The sequence below is a fragment of the Chiloscyllium plagiosum genome, chromosome 7 (assembly GCF_004010195.1).
Source record: "Chiloscyllium plagiosum isolate BGI_BamShark_2017 chromosome 7, ASM401019v2, whole genome shotgun sequence".
NCBI classification, from domain to species: domain Eukaryota; kingdom Metazoa; phylum Chordata; class Chondrichthyes; order Orectolobiformes; family Hemiscylliidae; genus Chiloscyllium; species Chiloscyllium plagiosum.
In genome coordinates, this window is record NC_057716.1 from 12,598,151 (window position 1) to 12,619,475 (window position 21,325).

Genomic DNA, 21,325 nt, shown 5'->3' on the forward strand with positions numbered 1-21,325 from the left:
ACAGATGAAAAATAGCAAAGGTAAGAAGTCATTTGTAGGAATAGTTCATTGGCTGACTAACAGTGACCACTCTGTCAGAAAGGTTAGACAGGAGAAATAATGGGGGGGGGGGGGGCAGGTTAAAAATGTGGGGCAATAATGATGGGTGATTTTATTCTAAACATAGACTTTAATCAGATTAAAGATAATTTAGAAGATGAGCTCATAGAGTCTTTTTAGGACAATTTATTAGAGTTGTAGATTCTATTCCATATGGCTATTCCATACCTGGCAGTGTGCAAAGAGGCAGGATTGATCAATTCCCTCATAGGTAAAGGAGCATCGAGGGAGAAATGATCATAACATGATTGAATTTCACATTCAGTTTGAGGGAGAGGTGAGTGAGCCTAAGGCTAGATTTCTAAACTAAAAAACGGCAATTAAAAGATTAGAAAGACAGCCAGGTTAGGCAAACTTGGAAATTAGGTGAAAGGTTAGAACAGTAGACATGCAGTGACAAATAAATCAGAAGGTAATTCATAACATTCAGTAAACGTACATGTCACTGAGAAAAACTGTTAGAAGGATACACCACCTGTGGGTGAATTTGGAAAGTAAAGCTATAATATTTAATTTTGTGCAGTTAGTAATAGATCAGGAGTTTGGGCAGAATTTTAAAACCAGCAATGAATGACTAAAAAGGGGAAATTTAAAGTAGGAAAAAAAAGTGAGAAATATAAAAACAGATGTATGAGTAGCTACAATATTTAAAATGAAAAAAATAACTAAATGAACATGGCACTTCTAGACACCAGGGGTGGCTGGAAAGCTGGAGATACCCATACTGAATCTTCTAAGATAATCCTGCCAGACTATTCAGCAATGAAGCAGTTCCAGGGACACCTGAGGGCTTTCTGCTGGAATTGGGTCCATGGGTTTGGAAGGCCCGCCCACGAGAAACATCCAGCCAGTCAGAGGCCAGCAGTTTCTGCCCTTGACACTACGATGGAGGGTACATTAGCTGCAGCTGGATAAGCATTCTGGGGACTCAAGGACCAAAGTGAGTGACCTGGGGGGAATGGGCAGGTTAGTGTCCAGGAATGGGAGTCACAATGAGAAGTGGTTGCTGGGACTGGAAGGAGGGGCTGACTCTCTCAGTGGCCACAAACATGTTGAACAGATATTTTGTGTCTTGTCTTTACTGCAGAACACAAAAGCCATTCTCAAAATGCATGTAAATTAGCAGGTTTAAATGGCACAACAAAATCACAATCACAAAGAAAATGGTACTGGGAAAGCTATTCGAACTAAAGTCCGACAAGTCACCAGGACCTGATGGACTTTGTCCTGTTGTCTTAAAAGGATAGCAGAACTGGTAGATGGTTTGGGTGCAATGATCCATAATTCTATAGATTCTGGAAAGGTTCAAAAAGATTAGAAAATAGCAAATGTGACTAATCCATTAAAGACATTTTGAGAGACAGGGAGCAGGATAGGCGAGTTAGTCTTAACATCCGTCACAAGAAAATGCCATAATGTATTGCTAAGAGGTTTATAACAGGACTCTTATGAAATCTTAATGTAACCAAGCAAGATTAACATGATTTTGTGAAAGGGAAATCATGTTTACCTAATTTACTAAAGTTCTCTGAGGAAGTAATTAGCAGACTGAATAAAACACCACTTGCAGATACGGTAAACTTTGACTTGCAAAATTTAATAAAGTGAAAAATGAAAATTGACTCCATATAATGCGAGCTCATGGTGCTGGGGATAACACATTAGAATGAAGAGAGATTGGTTTGCTAACAGGAAGCAGAGAGTAGAAATACATTAATTTTTTGGGTTGGAAAGATCTGACCACCGGAATGGCACAGGGATCAGTGCAGGGGCCTCTATTATTTACGATCAACAACTTGGATGAAGAGATGAATATATGGTCGTTAAATTTACTGCTGACACAAAGATGTATGTGATGAACAGGACTTAAGGAGTCTGCAAAGGGATAAGTTGAATGAGTGGGCTAAAAATTTGCCAATTCAGCGTAATGGGGGAAAATGTGAACTAGGTAAGAAGAATGAAAAACAAAATGTTAGAGATTTCAGAATTGGACGATAAAGAGAGAACTTGCTGCAATATTTACAAATCACAAAATATTAGAAAGCAGGCACAGCAAATGATTAAGAAGACAAATTGAATGTAGTCATTTATTTCAAGAGAATAGAATTTAAAAGTAGGATGTATTACTGCAGGACATTGGTAAGAGGACACCTGCAGTACTGAGTTCAATTTCATTCCCATTTTGAAAAAAAAATTATTAGAAACAGAGAAACATAGAAAGTTCGCTTGATTAATTCCTTAAACGAAGGGCTTATGAAGAAAAGTTCAACAGCTTGGGTCTGTATCTGTTTACTTATGGAAGAATGAGAGGTATATAAAATGCAGGAGTGATTTGACAGGGTGAATGCTGAGAGAATGATCATCATTATGAGAGAGATTGGAACTCGAGGACATAATTTAAAAATAACGGGATTCCATTTGAGACAGAAATGACGCTAATTTATTTTCTCTCAGAGAGTTAATAGTCTGTGGAATTTTCTTTCCAGAGTAATAGTGGCAGTCATTGGATATTTCTTAAAGCTGAGTTACATAAATTCTTGATTGATAAGGGATTTACAGGGTATAGAAGATAGCAAGGAGGGTAGAGGTGAGACCACAATCAGATCAATTGTGATCTTATCAAATGGAAGAGCAGGGCTCAAGCTTTCCAAACAGTTTACTTCTGCTGCAATTCAGTTATTCTAATGTCCCCAACCCATGCTCATGGTCAACGTTTCAGGTGAAGATGCTTTGCTAGTCTCATTGCATAAACAATGTGTAAAACCGTATTTGTTCACTTCCTTGTATTGCTGTCTCCAATATCATCCCACCACCTTTCGCCTCCCGCTCCTACCTTTTCCGCCTTTGGAAAAGCTCTCCCTCTACCAACCCCTCAGAAAACAAACAGGAAATGACATCATCGCAAACCCCAGGAACCCCATCTAGGACAAACATATAACTAGGAAGCAGGAGACAACAGCTTCGCTTCACTTGGAGGTTGCCACTGATGATGTTACCTAGCCAGGTAATCAAACGTCTGGATATCAAACCTACAGCTCAGCAAACAAACCCACACCCTAAGCTCTCCCTCAATACATTTACAACAAACGTGGGAGACGGATTGGGTGCGTGTGGAAAGGAAGCAAGGGTGCGCATGTGAGTATGTGTGTCTTATCTTCGTAGCTGCTCTTATCTAACCGTCAACAGTCAGTACCATAAAGCATTCATCAAAGCCGCTTCTCTTTGTTAGAAATTAAATATTTTCGAGCACCTAGGGTGTAACTTCAGATAAAAAGTCAGTAAGAACTCGACTGGAAAGAATGAAATAGCATACCTAAGTTTCGTAGGGAGTGCTTTTCTCCAGGTTGAATTCTTCTGTGCAAAGAATGCATCACCTTTGCACTTCCAAAACTTTTGAAACGAGATCTCACACGGTTGTAAAACCAATCGAGTGACCCAGTATTTACAATCCTGAAAGTATACAGGCATGCAATTGAAACCAGTTATGTAGGCTTTAGCATAAGCTCACCTTTTAAAAGAGATACTGACATAGGGTATTATTATCACTGTTTATCTCTCATTGGATGTCAACATCTGACAAATAAATAAGCACCAGATGTGGTTTTTGAGTCACTTCTTTTGTCTTATCTACGTCATGGTTAAATTTTACCTGATCTTACCACTTTATGTTATCCTTTCTCTGCGCCTCGTATTTGGTTCTTCATCTTTTCATCCAATTATGTCATCCACTCTCCACCATTTTAAATTCCCATGAAAGAATAAACACAAAGCTCTTATGTCACCCTTAGGACAAAATTACAGGAATTGTACCTTGGTTTGGTTAGTTGACTCGACTGTCACTTCCAGATTGGAAGGTTACAGCTGAGAATATTGGTCCAGAATTTCTGCTGTGAGGTGGGTCATTACTCCAGTGTACAGTAGATGGGAGTTGCACATGTATGTGGACCCTGTGGAATCCATAAACAGAGCAGACTCTGAAGGAACAGCCTAGGAAACTGAAGATTCTGCTCAGCAATTCCTCTCCACCTAGAATCCTCTGAAAATCTCCACTTAAACTGGAGGGTTGAAGGGATTCTGTTGAAGTTAAGTAAATACTTACTCGGCCAATACTCAGCTCACAAACCTCCAACTACACCTCCCCAGACCACATACACTCATTAGAACCTGATCCAATATGTCCCAGGCACTCCTCTTACCCCTCTCTGCCCCAGATCCCAAAGGAGCCAGCCCACTGACCCAATCTGCCCCCCATAATTTCCCCAACACCCACATCCATGCTGGACATGACTCTCCTATCCCCCAAATCCATAACCTTCCCTAGGCCCAATACCCACCCTCCCTGGACCCAATTTCTCTCACCCACCCCAACCTATACTGAACAATGCATCACTTACCTTATCCCTATCCACTTGGCTTCAATACCTGATGAACTTGAATGAAGCCATCAAATATACTGCAGCCAAATTTGGTGCCAATACAAAGACTGCTAGGAAAGCAGTTGGGAGAGGCTCACAAAGGGATATAGATCAATTAAGTGAGTGGGTAAAACTTTAAAGATAAAATATACTGAGGCAAAATGTGATGTTCTCCACTTGGCAGGAAGAATCAAAAGGCAGAATATTATTTAAATGGAGAAAGACTGCAGTATGCCACATTGAGAAGTGATCTTTGTACATGAATCACAAAAGATTGACATGCAGGTACAGCTAGAACGTAGGAAGGCAAATATTGGCCTTTTATTACAAATAGGATGGAACAGAAAGAGAGCAGTATAAGTTTACACTATGCTGGTAAGGCTGCACCTACAATACTGTATGCAATCATGGTCACTTTATTTGCATTGAAAGCAATTTAGAGTATGTTCACCTGGCTGATATCTGGGATGAGGGGTTGGTCTAATGAGGAAAGATTAGCAGTTTTGGATCTACACCCGATGGAGTTTTAACAAATGAGAGGTGACCTTATGGAGACTTTATTTTATTCAGTGACAGGATGAGGATGTCGCCATTAGGCCAGCATTTATTGTTCATCCCTAATTGTTAAAAATCAACCATGTTGCTGTGGGTCTGGAGTCACATGGAGGCCAGACCAGATAAGGATGACAGTTTCCTTCCCTAAAGGACATTTGTGAACCAGATGGGCTTTTCCTGACAATCTGTAATGGATTTGTGGTAATGGATTAAACTCTTAATTCCAGACTTTTATTGAATTCAAACTCCACCATCTGCCATGGAGAGATTCAAATCTAGATCCTCATTACCTTGTCTATGGACCAACTGTCAGCGATAATACCACTGGGCCATAGTCTGCCCTTGACAAGGGTAAATGCTCTTCTCTTGGGGGGTTGTTAATGTTTGGAATTCTCTTCCACAAAGAGCAGTGAAGGCTGGATTATTGAATACTTTCAAGACTGATGGATAGATTATTGATTGACAAAGGGAGTCGAGGGTTATGGGGTAGGGAGTGGAGGTTGGGAGAGTACAGACAAAAAAAGCAGGGTGAAGAGAGAAGTCAGCTATGATCTTTTGGAATGCCATAATGATGGACAGAATGACCTATTACTGCTTCTATTTTGTATGCTCTTATATTCAGCTGATAGTGCAAAGATGAAACAGCACCTCGTAAAGTAGTTAGAAGTAATGTAGAACATCCTAAGCAGCACTGATCAAATCACCCACAGAACCCTTGTACTTTTCCTACTGGTATCTCAGGTCCTTTGTTATGCTTCTTTTACAAATTGTGATTACCTCAGTGCAGGCTTGTGTACAGAGGAGCCTTGATTATCTAGCATTCAATTATCCAAATATCGGATTATCCAGCAAGCTCATATGGTCCTGAAGCTTGGCTAAGCTTGTTATCCAGCATTCGATTATCTGGAATTTGATTAACTGAATGAAATACTGCTCACCTGTATCCTTCAGATAATTGAGGTTGCTCTGTATATGAAAACATATATATATATATATATACTTACCAGTATTAGCTCAAAAATAATCTCTGCAAACTAGGTCATTAGCACTTAATTGTTCAGGGTTAATTGGACATGCCAATAAGCAATTGAAGGAAAATACAGGAAAACAGGGCAGAACGTAAAAGCAGCCTGTTTTAGCTGGAAGGTAACCGTAATTAACTTGCCTTGAGTTGGGAACAGGCTGTTTTGCAGCAGCACGTGGATTTGTTTGTGACCACCAAGCATAGAGGATTACTTGAGACAGCACTCAGAGATGGCAATACAGTTTGTAATATTCAATATAGAATAGTATTAATACTGGGGACTTTTCCCAGCTCTGGGGAACCTTTCACCATCAGAGCGGGGTTCGCAGACAGTGTCTGTAGAAAGTGAAATAGAGTTCTAAGTGCAGGCCATCACCCGGAAAGTCCCTGACAGGCAAAAGGCTATGAGACTCAATTGTTAATATATTTCTAAAGTGGCTTAAGCTAATAGATTCACTCATTAATTTACATGTATTAAAAGTTGATGAAGCTAATAATTTTGCTTTACATTAAAATGCACGTCTTCAGGTATTTGTTTTGATCAGACCATAAAGACCCGGTTAGGCACTGCCAATCTAACAGTACATTACCCATTCCTGGCAACTGATTCAACATAAAAAAATACTTCCACTATTAAGCAATTTTCTTTTAAGGAGTTACAAGTAATGTCTCAATAAATAGTTAACAATGTTTTAAATCAACTATAGATATTTTCCAAGCAGGCAGGGTGTGAGCGTCTGACACGTGGCTTGATGCTGAACCTTTGATACTCGATATGCTTTACAGAATAACGTATGCAGTGTTCTCAAAAGGATCTAGAATTTTATTAACTAACGTTCAAGTGCCAATTGGCCTACAAACCAGATAAATCATATTGCAAGATACAAAAACAACAGCTAAACCCAAGGGATCATTGGCTGAAGTCCAGTTGTAAAAAGAATCCAGGGCACCGGCCAAGCTAAAGTTTCATTTTAAACATACAGTTCCTGACATCTGTGGAGGGTGCCCTGATCTCCCTGTGAGGGTGGAGACGAAACTAATCTCCGGAAGAATGATAGGATATTTGCCCCATCTCCCTGGTGACCCACAGGGGTGTTGGGAAAGTGTGATTACTTCTGCAAAGGTCAGGGTTAGAAAGTTCACATTTATAATGTAAGAATCCTTTGCCCACCACTATGAATGTGAAACGAGCACAGAGCACAGAAGCAGATCAAGGCTTAGTGATGAAGAAATGAATGGGTTGTAGGGGGAAAGATAAGTTGAAGGAATGGAAGTTCTCAGTTTTTTTACATTGAGAGGAGTGTGTGGGGATCCGGAGACTGCGAGAACTAAATGAGGAAGAGAATGAACATGTAAGGCAGAGTACTGGGAGTTTAAGAAGGACAAGAAAGAATGTGCACAGGAATGAAGATTATCATCAGTAATTAAATTGAAAAAAAAACCATTTGCAAATGATAAAGAAAATGAACTTATTAGAGGATAACACAATTCTTGCGAAAACCATGTAACCGATTAAAAAGTGGTTACCATGTTGCTTCACAACATGTCCCAATACTTCCATTCTACCAGAAGATGGTGATCAAGTTGTGTGAATGCTCAGCATTGTTGTTGATATGGAGAAAGTGAGGACTTCAGATGCTGGAGATTAGAGTCAAAAAGTGTGATGCCGGAAAAGCACAACCAGTGAAGCAGCATCCAGGGAGCTGGAGAATTGACATTTTGAGCATAAGCCCTTCATCAGGAATGAGGCTTGTGGGTCACGGGGGCTGAGAGATAAATGGGAGGGGTGTTGGGCTGGGGGAAAGGTAGCTGGGAATGTAATGGGTAAATGAAAATGTTCGTGAAGTAGTTAGGTTAGAGAGGAGGGTGTAGCAGATAGGTGGGAAGGAAAATGGACAGGTACGAAATTTAAGAGGACGGTGCCAAGTTGGAAGGTTAGATCTGGGATAAGGTGGGGGGAGGGGAAGTGAGGAAACTGGTGAAATCCATATTGATCCTGTGTAGTTGGAGGGTCCCAAGGTGGAAAATAAGGTGTTCTTCCTCCAGGCATTGGTAACGGTTTGGCAGTAGAGGTGGCTCAGGACTTGCATGCCCTTGGTGGAGTGAGAGGGGGAGTTAAAGTGTTCGGCCACAGGGCAGTGGGGTTGTTTAGTGCATGTGTCACAGAGATGTTCTCTGAAACATTCCGCAAGTTGGCATCCTGTCTCTCCAATGTACAGGAGACCACATCGGGAGCAATGGACACAGTAGATGATGTGTGTGGAAGTATAGGTAAATCTCTGTTGGATGTGGAAGGATCCTTTGGGGTGTTAGATGGAAGTAAGTGGGGAGGTATGGCGCAGGTTTTGCACTTCGTGAGGTGGCAGGGGAAGGTGCTGGGAGTGGAAGATAGGTTAGTGGCGGGCATGGACCTAACAAGGGAGTCGCAGAGGGAATGGTCTCTTGGAACACAAATTGGGATGGGGAGGGAAATATACCTCTGTTTGTGGGGTCTGTTTGTAGGTGGCAAAAATGGCAGAGGATGATGTGATGTACCCGAAGGTTGGTGGTGGAAGGTGAGGACCAGGGGGTTCTGTCCTGGTTGTGATTGGAGGGGTGGGGTTCAAGGGCAGAGACGCAGGAAGTGGAGGAGATGTGCTGGAGGGCATCGTCACCCACATGGGAGGGGAAATTGCGATCTTTGAAGAGGGAAGCCATCTTGTTGTTGATATGTACATATAGGGAATTCTTCTTTTCCCACATGAGCAATGAGGTCAAACTTACAAACCTACAATTAAAACAGTGCAGCCCCTTTTTCAGCTGCATAGCCATCCTTACAAGCTGGGTGCAAAGAATTACCCCAAATCCATTTCTGTTTTTACTGATGAGGTTAGTAATGCTGCCTATTGATTCAAAGCACAGCAAATGTGATTCAACACATGCTGTGCTGCACAACACATTACCATAATATGAGAAAAGTTATACATGACTTTTGTTTCATTATTTACCAAGAAATTGAGGGGTGGTTTCTTCTGTACAATTCAAGCAAAGGCTAGGGGAAATGTCTGAATGTAAAAGCATCAACAAACATAACACAAAATGTCTTCACTGTTTAAACTAGTTTATCGATCTTTGCACAGATGCATTTTCTCTCATTGAAACAGGTCAAATTCAGACGAAGTCTGTGTAATATGTTGGTTCAAAATTCTGTAAAATTCAGCTCAGAATTTTAACTGCAGCAGGAAAGAATCACGTTTCTAATCTGCCTAATTAGCACAAATTGCAGATTTTCCACAAGTGATATATGGTGTCTGTTTGGTGCTTTCCTCACGTTCCATTTGCCAGTGCAGGTTGCTCCTTAGTTACATCCATTTTAGAATGCATGACAGAGAATTTCAGTATAGACATAATTTCATGTGTCATTTTAGTCATAATAAAATGACTATAATTTCAAGTCTGGTGTCTTGAATGCATTCACAAATGAAGTTCCACTCTGTTTCAATCACTTTAGGACTAGGATGTGACCAACATCAACACATTGACATTTACATGTGCATCATAAATGCCCCCAGGACATAAACTCCTCAGAGGAAGCAAGTGCTATCAGCTGATGAAGTTCTACTGGGCAGATCGATTGCAAATCACAGGCAATGGAAGCTGCTCTAATAAGAGAAGTGAATAAACAACATGCAAGAAGCTTTCAAGCAAAAGGTGGAAATGCCTTAAATGCAATAAACATTTGGCTGAACTATCAAGTTTAGATCGACATTCTTCTCCCACCTACTCTTTTAAATCATGATGAGGTGTTGTACGTTGGCAACTGATCCTTTATCTGGGGTTTCCAGCAACATAACAAGACAAATGGAAAACTGGTCTGAAAAAAAAAATCATTAGAGTACTTTTTCACTCCTGAATGGATATAATTCTGCTCATTAAAGCTAATCATGTGAAACATTATGGTGTTTTCATAACATCCCTAGTGTGGAAACAGGCCCTTCGGCCCAACAAGTCTGCACCGACCCTCTGAAGAATAACCCACACAGACCCATTCTCCTACCCTATTATCCTACATTTGCACCAAACTAATGCATCTAACCTACACATCCCTGAACACCATAGGCAATTTAGCATGGCCAATTCACCTGACCTGCACATCTTTGGACTGTAGGAGGAAACCGGAGCAAACCCACGCAGACACGGGGAGAATGTGCAAACTCCACACAGACAGTTGCCCGAGGCTGGAATCAAACCCGGGTCCCTGGTGCTGTCAGGCAGCAGTGCTAACCACTGTTTTCTGTACAAGAGGAATACAGATAGGCAAATCTGGGAGAAGGTCTTGCAAAGCTCCATTAATCGTTACAATAATGTATGGGTAATGCACTGTCAGAACAAAGTAAAAGGCACTATCCAGACTTGATTTGGAGATGCCGGTGTTGGACTGGGGTGTACAAAGTTAAAAATCACACAACACCAGGTTATAGTCCAACAGGTTTAATTGGAAGCACACTAGCTTTCGGAGCGACGCTCCTTCATCAGGTGATTGTGGAGAGCTCAATCGTAACAAGGTCTCTGGGAGACCTTGTACATGAATCATAAAAGGTTTGCATTCAGATATGAAAAATAATTAGAAAGACAAATAGAATGTTTGACTTTGTTGCAGGGGGAATGGAATTTGGCAGTCGAGCAATATTGTTACAAATATGCAGGGCATTGGTGACACCAGACACTAAAGAACTGTGCCAAGAGTGTGGTGCTGGAAAAGGACAGCAGGTCAGGCAGCATCCGAGGAGCAGGAGAATCGATGTTTTGGGAAAAAGCCCTTCATCTGGAATCACTAAAGAACTGTGTACATTGTTGGTCACCTTAAAGAGGGATAAACCTTCATTGGAAGTAATTCAGAAAGGGCTGATGAGGCTGATTCCTGGGATGATGAAAAGTTGCGCTGGTTAAGTCTGTATGGAGTTGAGAAGAATACGTGATTAACCTTATTGAAACATGTAAGATTTGACAGGGGAATTTAAAGCTAGGGAACATAGTTTCAAAATAAGAGCTCAAGTCTGAGCTACACAGATTTTGATCTACGGGGATTCAAAGGGAGCAGGTAGAAAAAAAATGGAGTTAAGGCTACAATCAGCTCAGCCATTAACTTATTGATAGGCAAAGCAAGGCTTGATGGGTTGAATGGCCAGCTCATCTTCCTTTTTCTTATGAGCTTATCATTGTTAAGGTCACAGCGAGTGTCTGAAAGTTGCAACAAAATACACTTTCAATGCTTTGCGGTCTGTTTTCCTTTTTCAGTGCTGACAATGCAACTCTGTCTTGATCTTTCTCTTGACACTCAACCCTCTATAATACCGACTGGGCCTCGTGCCTGTTTGTAGGATTCCCTTAATGCCACCCACTGTGCCTAGTATCTTCTTGCACTCTCTGCAGGTGCCTCTGTGAGCGTTCATGCCTGTTTCTCATGACTTACTGTTGCAGTTGAGCTTCTCTTCAGGTACTTTGCCCAATATGGGGCTCAGGTCACTGGGCTGGGGTCAACCTTCAACTGTAACACTACACAGACTCTGGGATTCAGTTCAAGTGCTCTTATACTCAGTTCCCTGGTCTAGCCACCATCTGCTACCATGTAGCAAGATCAGTCTACATATTAAATACGCTAAATATTAATAGGATTTATTAAACATAACTATATGGAAAGGGTGGTAAGAGAGGACGTGTATAGGCTTAGTTTCCAGTTCCATTAGATTTTACATAGAGTCTTACAGCATGGAAACAGGTCCTTTGGTCCAACCAGTCCATGCTGAACATAATCCCAAACTAAACTAGTTTGCCAGCTCATGACAATTGAGCTCATGAAAAGAAAATCAGTCTGTGTTTCACTCCTGATCGTTATGGAAAATGTATTTACAAACTATTGGCTGAGGAAGGATCGAGCTTGACACTGAATTGCTCTACCTTGCTTGTTGAGGCCGAGTCTACAATTGTATAATGGCAATGGGAGCCACTCACAGCTGTAAAAACTCTAGTCTGAGTCTGAAGAGAAAATGACAGGGGAAATATATAAAATCATGAGGTGCATGCCACAGGGTAAACAGACAAGTTCTTTTTCCTGGGGTGGGGATGCCCAGAACTAGCGGGCATAGGTTTTGGTGAGAGGAGAAAAATCTAAAAGGGACCTAAGAGGCAATGTTTTCACGCAGAGGATGGTATGTGTATGGAATGAGCTGCCAGAGGAAATGGTGGAGGCTGGTACAATTACAACATTTAAAAGGCATTTGGATGGGTATATGAATAGGAAGAGTTTAGAGGTATATGGGTCAAATGCTGACAAACAGGACTAGATTAATTTAGGATATCTGGTCGGCATGGACGAGCTGGAATGAACATGCTGTACATCTCTTGGAATCTAGAAGTAAATAATGGAAGGTGTGTACATCAAGAAAAGAAATTACATAGAAGTGAGAGGAATTTGAGAAGTACATACATGAGGAAGAGGGATTCCACGTTATATGAGGAAAACAAGATGTGCATGCACACAAGAGGTTGGTTCCAAGTACTGCCTTACCTGGCAATCCGGCAGGAGTCACACACCCAGCCAAACTCCTTTTTGTTGAATTTGCTACAGCTTTTGCAGGTGTACAGACTGCAATCCAGACATCGACGCTTGCTGTTCACCAGGAACTGAAAGGGTTCCAGGCAGTGAATGCAATGACCTTCATTAAACTTGGCTTGCTTTGTAAGAAACTTCCTCTTAGTTGTTTCTTCCTCAACCTTAGACCTTAATTCTCTAGACAGCAGGAAGCAGGATAGAAAGAACAGAAAGAAATATAGGAGAAAGGATGAGTGAATCAAAGTGGAAAACATATTGACTGCAAAATTTGGTGCAAGCACTGCATTACTGTTCAATTTACATTCTTATTATTGCTACAAAAATAACATGTTTCAGATGGGAGCTAATTGTAAATTTGTTCTTCAAATTTAGGAAACATAAACATTATAGGAGAAAATATAGAAATATGTGCATTGATTGGACTGTTCAGGAATTTAGATTTAAAGTCCAATAAGATTCACTGATCTCTTGAATTGATTGCGTAAGGTGTGCACCCAATATGTACAACTCAATGAAAATTAGTCAAAACTATCTTGATGTATGAAAGTGCAATGCATGTACCAGTCTTTGCAATATGTAGAACCAGATACCCAAGCCAATAGAACAAGAAATAAGACAGAAGCATCAATCAGTTCTAAAAGCTTAATTCCATGAACTCTCTACATTATAGAAGTATATCATCTATCAGTATTATATAAATGATACAACAACTTATAAGTTACACTTTTTTGCCCAACTCCCAGTGCCCTTTGTTTGGATTTATTTGACTTCAGTTTCATATTTCTTTTAGAAATATTCCCACTCTGGTTACAATCCTTTCATAGTCATTAAAACACGTTCTGGAAAATTTAAATCACAAGATCATAAAAGCCATAGAAGTAAGATTTACTTTTGCATGTAAGGTACTTTTTGTTTTGCTTCAAAAGCCCAAATATGTTGCTATGACAGCTGCAAGGTGACACTGCAGTTTGAACCTACACATTTACAACCCAGCGTTTCCTTTTTCAAAGAGTCTGTCCATGAAATATGAGAATTGCTGGCTGGACCACCATTTATTGCCTGTGCCTTTAGAAGGTAATAGTGAGTTGCCTTCTTGACCTGCTGCAGCATGTTACAGTGCGTTGAACGAAGACCGCAAACCTGTGTTAGAATAACTGTGGGAGACTCAGCAGTCGAATGTTAAGATGTTTGATTTCCACTGAACACTAGAAAAACACAGAGCAGGAGTAGACCAATTACCTGCACAAGCCTGCTCCGCTGATGACCTGAATGGTCTCCCTCTGCATTGTAAAAGTTATGTGATTTTATATACAAACATTTTATTAGAATTCATTGAGGTAACAGGCAACAGGATCTTTGGACCAACCTATCACTTAGATTTCCAAAAGGCATTTGACAAGTGTTTGATGCCCCAGGAACTGTCACATATCTATTCTAATAACTCATTTTTTTACCTTTGGGTGAATCAGATCAGCAATCTACATACAGATTATAATCAGCCAGTGTAATTGCAGCTCATTCATTGCATGTTCTTAACATATCCTATTTATTTTTTCCTGCATATTCTATCCTATACTGCAACTATTGTTAGGCAGCTTAAAAACTTCGACCCGACCATATCTTCACCCGTATCCCCTGGTCGACAGCAGGCAGCCAGTAAAAATCCAGTTGCCATTTTCAAATTTTCTTTCTCCAGTTCTAATGGGGTCCTGAAAATGACAGGCTGGTCAGTGCCAGTATTTGTAGTCCCTTCCCAACAGCCTCCAGTTCAGTTTTCACATGCCCCAAAAATTCAACCAAACACAGCCGACACAGAGGCTGACGTCTTGTTCTATAAAAATTGATAAAGGGCACAGACAGGCTTTGTTGACAGTGTATAAAACATTTGCTGTTTTGATAAAACAGAGAAATCATGAGTGAAGAAACCACAGCTAGTCACTGGCGTGATATTTGCTTGGCCTCATGATTTATATCCTAAAGACATGATTTTCTATCTTAACTTTACCTCATGAAACTCAAATTTAGTGTAGCAAAAGTAAAATAAGGAAGTGAAATTAGTAGCATTGAAAATATGTTGAATTAAAAGATCATCTAAGATTTATAGGAAAGACACTTGGTCTCCAGTTGGCTGCAATGCCCTTAAGTGAAAAGTCCTCATGATCCAATGTCTGAGAGAAGGGATTTATCTTCCAAGTACAATTGTTCTTATTCTTTATATTCTTATATCTCCATTTCTGATTTTAGAAACAGGCAGCTTTAACTATAACATCGGGGCTAACCAATCTCATAAACAAGCGATCAGATCAAATCTCTGAAGTCATACCACTTCCAGTCATGAATGACATTAAAATAACAAATAGGAAACTGAGGCTTAAGAATGCCCTTAGTGATGACAGAGCCCAGCACTTTGGTTAAAAAAGTCAAGGCTGAAACAGAATCACAGAATTATTACAGCATAGCAGGCCATTTGGTCCATCATCTCCCCAAAAAACATTTTGGCTTCGTGCCATTCTCCTTCCTTTTTTTGTACTTTGTTTCCTTTCAGTTCATTGTCTGGTGACTGTCTGAATTGGCTCTGCCACCCCTACACTTCCACACGGTATATTCTAGACCAAAGCCCTCATATTTGCTACATTTGAAAATCACTTTAAATCAATGCCCTCCTGCTCTCAATCCTTTTATGAGGGGGAATAGTTTCTCTCTATGTATTTTATAAAAAAATCACCCACGATTTTGAAAACCTCTATCAGATCACCTCTCAGCCTTCTCTCCAAGGAGCACAGCCCCAATTTCTCCTTTCTAACCTCATAACTGAAGTTTCTCATCCCCTGGAACTATTTTTGTAAATCTTTTTCCGCATTTGCTGCAATGTGTTCATGTGCTTCCAATGACATGGCACATATAACTTTACAAAATACTCTAGCTGACTTCTAAAAAGTGTCTTATACAACGTCATTATCACCACCTTGCTCTTGTACTCTGCACCACTATTAATAAAGGCCCAGAATTCTGTATGCTTTATTGATTGCTCTTTCTACCTGCCTTACCACATTCAGTTTTCTATGTGCGTGTGCACATTCATGTGCTCCTGCACCTCAAGCATTGCATCGCCTATTTTATATGATCTCTCCATGTTCTTACCAAAATGCATCACCTCACACTTCTCGACACTCATCTCCATCTGTCACCTATTTGTTCACCACACTAATTTGTCTTATTTAACTTCTATACTATCCTGACAATGCTTAACAGCTTACAATGCTTAAAATTTTGACCCATCTACAAACTTTGAAATTGTGCCCAAACTCCAAGATCCAGATCATTAATATATAACAGAAAGAGCAACAAACCAAATATTGATTCCTAGAGAACTCCACTACAAACCTTCCATTCCAAAAATGATCATTGACCAGTACTCTCTGTTTCCTATTATTCAATCAGGGTTGTATTTATGTTTCATTTTATGAGCTATAACTTTTCTCATGAGCCTGTTATGTGGCCCTGTATCGAATACCTTTTGAAAGTCCATGTACACCACATCGGCAGCATTATCCTCATCAACTCTTTCTGTTACCTCTTCAAAAAACTCACACAAACTAAACTAGTCAAACACAAAATTCTCTTTAGAAATCTAAGGTGTGGCACTTCCCACACCTTTCCATTTGATAAGTAATTCAATTCCAAATAATTGTTTCTAGAAACTTTGAAGATGATGGTTAATTTCAGCCTCTTGTTGGAATGCACATTAACATGGATAGCAGTGATCAATTTCAGTCACTTCATATAATATCAGTGGCATCTAACGAACAATGTGAAAAACTACCCAGGTTATATCCCATACACAAAAGGGAGCACAAATCCAATCTGGTCAAATACCACTCCATCAGTCTGCTCTCAATCATCAGATGAAAGATTTTTAAAATAATGCTATCAAATGGCATTTACGCAGCAATAACCTGCTCACTGATGCTCAGTTTGAATTGTGCCAGAGCTATGTGTCGTCTAGCCACATTATAACCTTGGTTCCAACATGGACAAAAGAACCAGATTCCTGAGATGAGGTGACAGTGACTGACTTTGACATCAAGGTAACATGTAACTAAGTGTGTCATTAATGGGCACTGACAAATTCGGAGAAGAAGTTGCACTCATACCCCAGATGTTATGGTGGCTGGAGGTGAATCATTTAAGCCCCTGGTTATCATTGCAGGGGTGTACTACATACTACCATCTTTAACTGCTTCATGAATGGCCATTGATCTAACACAAGGTCAGAGATTTGTTCGACAAATGCATATGATTCAGTTCTATTCAGACTGCTCAGATACAGAAATAAACCCTCCCAGAATACCACAAGGGTTAGATAACACTCGTTCTTGGGCTGATAAGTGACAAGTAACACGCTGAACATTAAATGCCAGGCAACGACCATCTCCAACAAGAAAACATTCTAAGCATCTGCAGTCCTCACTTTCTCCCAAGCATCTGACCTTGCCAAAAAATGGTATTGCCTTCACTAACTTGCCCCACAATCAATACCCCAGCATTACCATTGATTTGAAATATATTAGACCAACTATATAGTACTGTGGCTATGTGAAGTGTGCACCAAAACAAGATGGTCTGAAGAGCTCAATAAGGCACCTTTGGCAGCACCTCCAAACCCAGGAGCTTTCTCAGCCAGAAAGATAAGCGATAGATGCATGGGAACACCTATAGGTTCTCACCCAAGCGACACACCATCAGCCATCTGGGTTATATTTTATTGATCCTTTCCTTAAAAGCCATACATGCAATATTCACTGATTCCTTCATCAACTTTCTCTGATACATATTAGATTAGTCAAATGTGATCTGCTTGTTAAAAATCTCTGCCATACTCCTTAAATAATTCAAATCTCTCTATGTGCATATTAACCTTTTCCCTGATTACTTTTGTAAAACATTACCAAATATTGACTATCCTGGAGTTAGGAGGAACATCCCTGCACCATTTCTTGAACAATGGTGTCACATTTTCCAGTTTCTTTGACATCTCCCTGTATCTACGGCAGTCAGAAGGTTACAGCAAGCACTTCCACGATCTCCATTCCAACTTCAAACGGACCAGGTGATTTATTGATTCTAAGCATATCCAGCCTTGCCAGTATATCATGAATATCAATTTTCACACCATTCATGACCTCGATCATGACCTCTGCCTCTACATCTATTTTGTCAGTACTATCCTCCTTTATAAGAGTTAATTGTTAAATATTCTAGCATTGCCCTGTATCTCTGTGTGAATATTGCTTTATTTGTCCGCAGTAACCTCTACCTCTTATTTCCTATCTACTGCTTGGAAAAGTTTTGGGTTACCTTTTCCTTTAACTGCCATTCTTGTCTCATAATCTTTCTTTGTCAGTCTTATTTTCTTTTTCCCTTTGAACTTATTGAATTTGACATGATTCTCACTTGAAAAATACATTCTTTTTTGTTTCATCACGTTCTTTGCCTTCCTTGTCATTAAAGAATCCTGGCTTTAGTTCAGCAGCTTGTTGGGTTGTACCTGGATCTTCTTATATTAGAACATTGGGGTGATATATATGTTTTCCTCGCAAAGTTTGGTTCCATTTTATACTGGTCAGATTTCCTTCATACTCAACATTTCCAACTCCCTTGCTGTTCTCCACTGCTAAACTAAATCTGATGATCTGGTGATCGTTTTTACAGTTAGAGACTATAACCCTAGTTGTAACTTGTCACAGCCTCTGGTTGAGTTAAATGTGGGAGACAATAAATGGGGTATAGTTTTCTACTGAGTGTCCTCCTCTACCCTATACTCAACATTTCCCATCTCAGCTGCCTGACAATAAGGGAGGCCAGAGCTCAAGGATGGTATGGAGGGGGGGGGGGAGCTGGGCATATTCTGTTGTGTAGGTGACACAGAAGGAAAGGGAAGGTGACATCTTCTGGTGTGCAATTGATATGTACAGCCAACCCTAAATGTTGAGACCAGTATGCCCCTCAAAAGGTAATAACACCTAGTCAGCAGCTGAGGAATTAGAATTACCAGGTTTTTCTGATTCTGGGTGTAAGTATGCTCGCTGAGCTGGAGGGTTCGTTTTCAGACGTTTCGTCACCATACTAGGTAACATCACCTGTGAGCCTCCGGTGAAGCTGTTATGCTGTCGGCTCGCATCTGAACTATTTTCAAAATCTAAGTGTCATTTCTTTGGCATTAAATTGACATGACCATTGCCTATTTTTTAAGCACTAAGGTCTACTAGATGCCTGAAAATCCACAAGAATTGTGAGTATATCATCATTTATTTTACTTTGTCATTTATATATTCAAACAACGCAGCACCCTTGCTGAAGTGTATGGATTACCTGCAGTACAGGCTTTAGTACACTGGGTTGTTTGTTCTATGGTCTGACCAATATTCACTTCCATTGACTTCAAGAAAACAATACTCAGCAAATATGTTTCCCCCTTCATGTATGTCCCACCCTCGTCCAGTTTAACCTTGAGCATTTCTGACTCATGTATCGGAATGCTGGTAACTGAGTCAAGCTGATAAGAAACACTAAATATTCAGTGTACCCTTTCCCAAGGATTTTGTCACAAAAAAAACTGTAAGAGTCCAAGTTTCACCTACAACTGGATACTTCTTTTAGGCCAAATGAAAACTATTTGATGCGCTGATTATTGTCTATTAAATATCAAAAGAATTTGTTCAATTTTTAATAATAAAGGAAATTAAAATGTCAGTCTGAGACATTTAGTCACAGGAACAGCATATGCTTATTTCAAAAATAAAATGAGGAATTTTTATTTGCTGAGCGGGTGGTTCTGATCAACAGGATGTAAGTTTTAGTAAACATTACATTGCCCCAGATTGACAATCATGCCTCATCTCAATCAAGCATAATGACTTATGGACAATTACAAAAAATCAAACTGCCACAAACAAAAGTCTTTTCTTCCTTCTGGCTGTGTTATGTTGAACAAGCTTCAGTGTAATTTCATTTCAGCAGGTTTGGCCAAGAAACTGGCATTTTAAATCTCACGTCAGAACTCTGAGATAACTCCAGTGGTTGAAATGGAAACACTGAAAATTTCAAACAGTATTCTTACAACAGAAGACTGATGGGAGCCCTTACACAGTGGCTGATGTTTAGGTGTCCCATCATCACTTCAGTGGAGCTCAAGTGACTTTGTTTTTGTTCAGTAAATATGTTAGGCTCTTCAGTATCGCAGGAAGTCATAGACCCTGCAAATGGCATGTGCAGCAGTTTTGAAAACATCCAGTGCAGCCTATAGAGTGCCCCATGTTGGGAAAGGGCGCGAGCACAGATATGCTGTGCATGTGCCAAAAACCTTGCAGTTAGTCACATTGTGAAGGCAAATAACTGCTGTTGACATTTGCACCAGGAGTGTGCAAATAGCATACATTCATCCGCAAGGAGGAAACCCCATTGGAAATAGCTGAAGGATATTGTTTGAATCACTATTTCATGAGATGGTCACATCACTAACAAGGCCACTTTTCATTGCCCATCCTTAAATCCCCTCAAATTGAGTGGCTTCCATATCCATTTCAGAGGGTCAACCACATAACTGTGGGTCTGGAATCATATTTAGACCAGACTAGGCAGATTTCTTTCCCTAAAAATCTTTGGCAACAGACTTGCAGCTAAGGTGATTTAGATAAACCTCGTTTATCAAAACATTACTGCAAAAACAGTGGAGCGTTTTTGGAGTGCTGCAAGGAGTTCATAGATTAGCCAGCAAATGTTGCTACAACCTCACAGGGACCACAGAGGATTCGGTAAACTGCCCTCACAAACGCTGCAGCAGATATGGGGCCTCCAGTTATAGAGGCACTTGGATCTATAACAAGGCAACAGGGAAAAGGCTGGGAAAAGGGGACATTCTGTGGAAAGGCTGGAGGAGAAAGAGAAGGCACCGAGGAGCCATCTGAAAAACTTTCATTCTAAACGAGCTGTTCTTGAATGCACCCTATTCAGTCTCAGGTTTCCTGAGAAAATCTATTCACCACCAGCTCCTAACTGTATTCACCTTCTCTTTCATCTGCAGCATCCCAACACAATTTTCTCATGTTCAAATTCATCCACGGGAAGTCATCAACAATAAAATAAAAAGGTCCATCATATCTCTGTCCAATGACATAGCAATTGTGAAAACAATTGCCCCATAACAATTGTGAGAAGATGCTTTTTTGTTGGCAAATGGGACTAGATTAGTTTAGGATAGCTGGTCGGCATGGACGAGTTGGACTGAAGGTTACTGTTTCTGTGCTGTACATCTCTATGATTCTGTGCTCCTTTACAAGGAAGCCTTTCTGTAAATAACATTAACTTAAGATCATACAACAATGACAAAGACTAAAATGGCAAAATTTTGGACGTTGACTTGAGGATGGCTGGCATACTCGTCAGAAGTCGCTGGCAAGTATCTCTTAAATTAAAATCCTATAAATTGAATGCCTATGACAAAATAAATCATCTTGATTAGTCAGTCAAATAGGCTGTCTGTCATGTGTACCATTGGTGATGTTCTGCAGCTTCTCACCATCCCTCCTTCAAAAAGACTTTTCAAACCTGAGACCATTACCATCTAGAATAATAAAGGCA

General features: G+C 40.2%; 1 protein-coding gene across 1 annotated transcript in view; it reads right to left on the reverse strand.

Moving 5' to 3' along the window:
• The window catches only part of LOC122551332 (melanophilin-like), a 111,128-nt gene that overhangs the window by 62,710 nt on the left and 27,093 nt on the right, over positions 1–21,325 (reverse strand). The window contains exons 5-6 of the mRNA XM_043693059.1: positions 12,641–12,862; positions 3,413–3,549 (exon numbers count right to left, since the gene is read on the reverse strand). Of these exons, the coding sequence (XP_043548994.1) occupies positions 3,413–3,549; positions 12,641–12,862 (359 nt within the window). The remainder of the gene's footprint in view (positions 1–3,412; positions 3,550–12,640; positions 12,863–21,325) is intronic.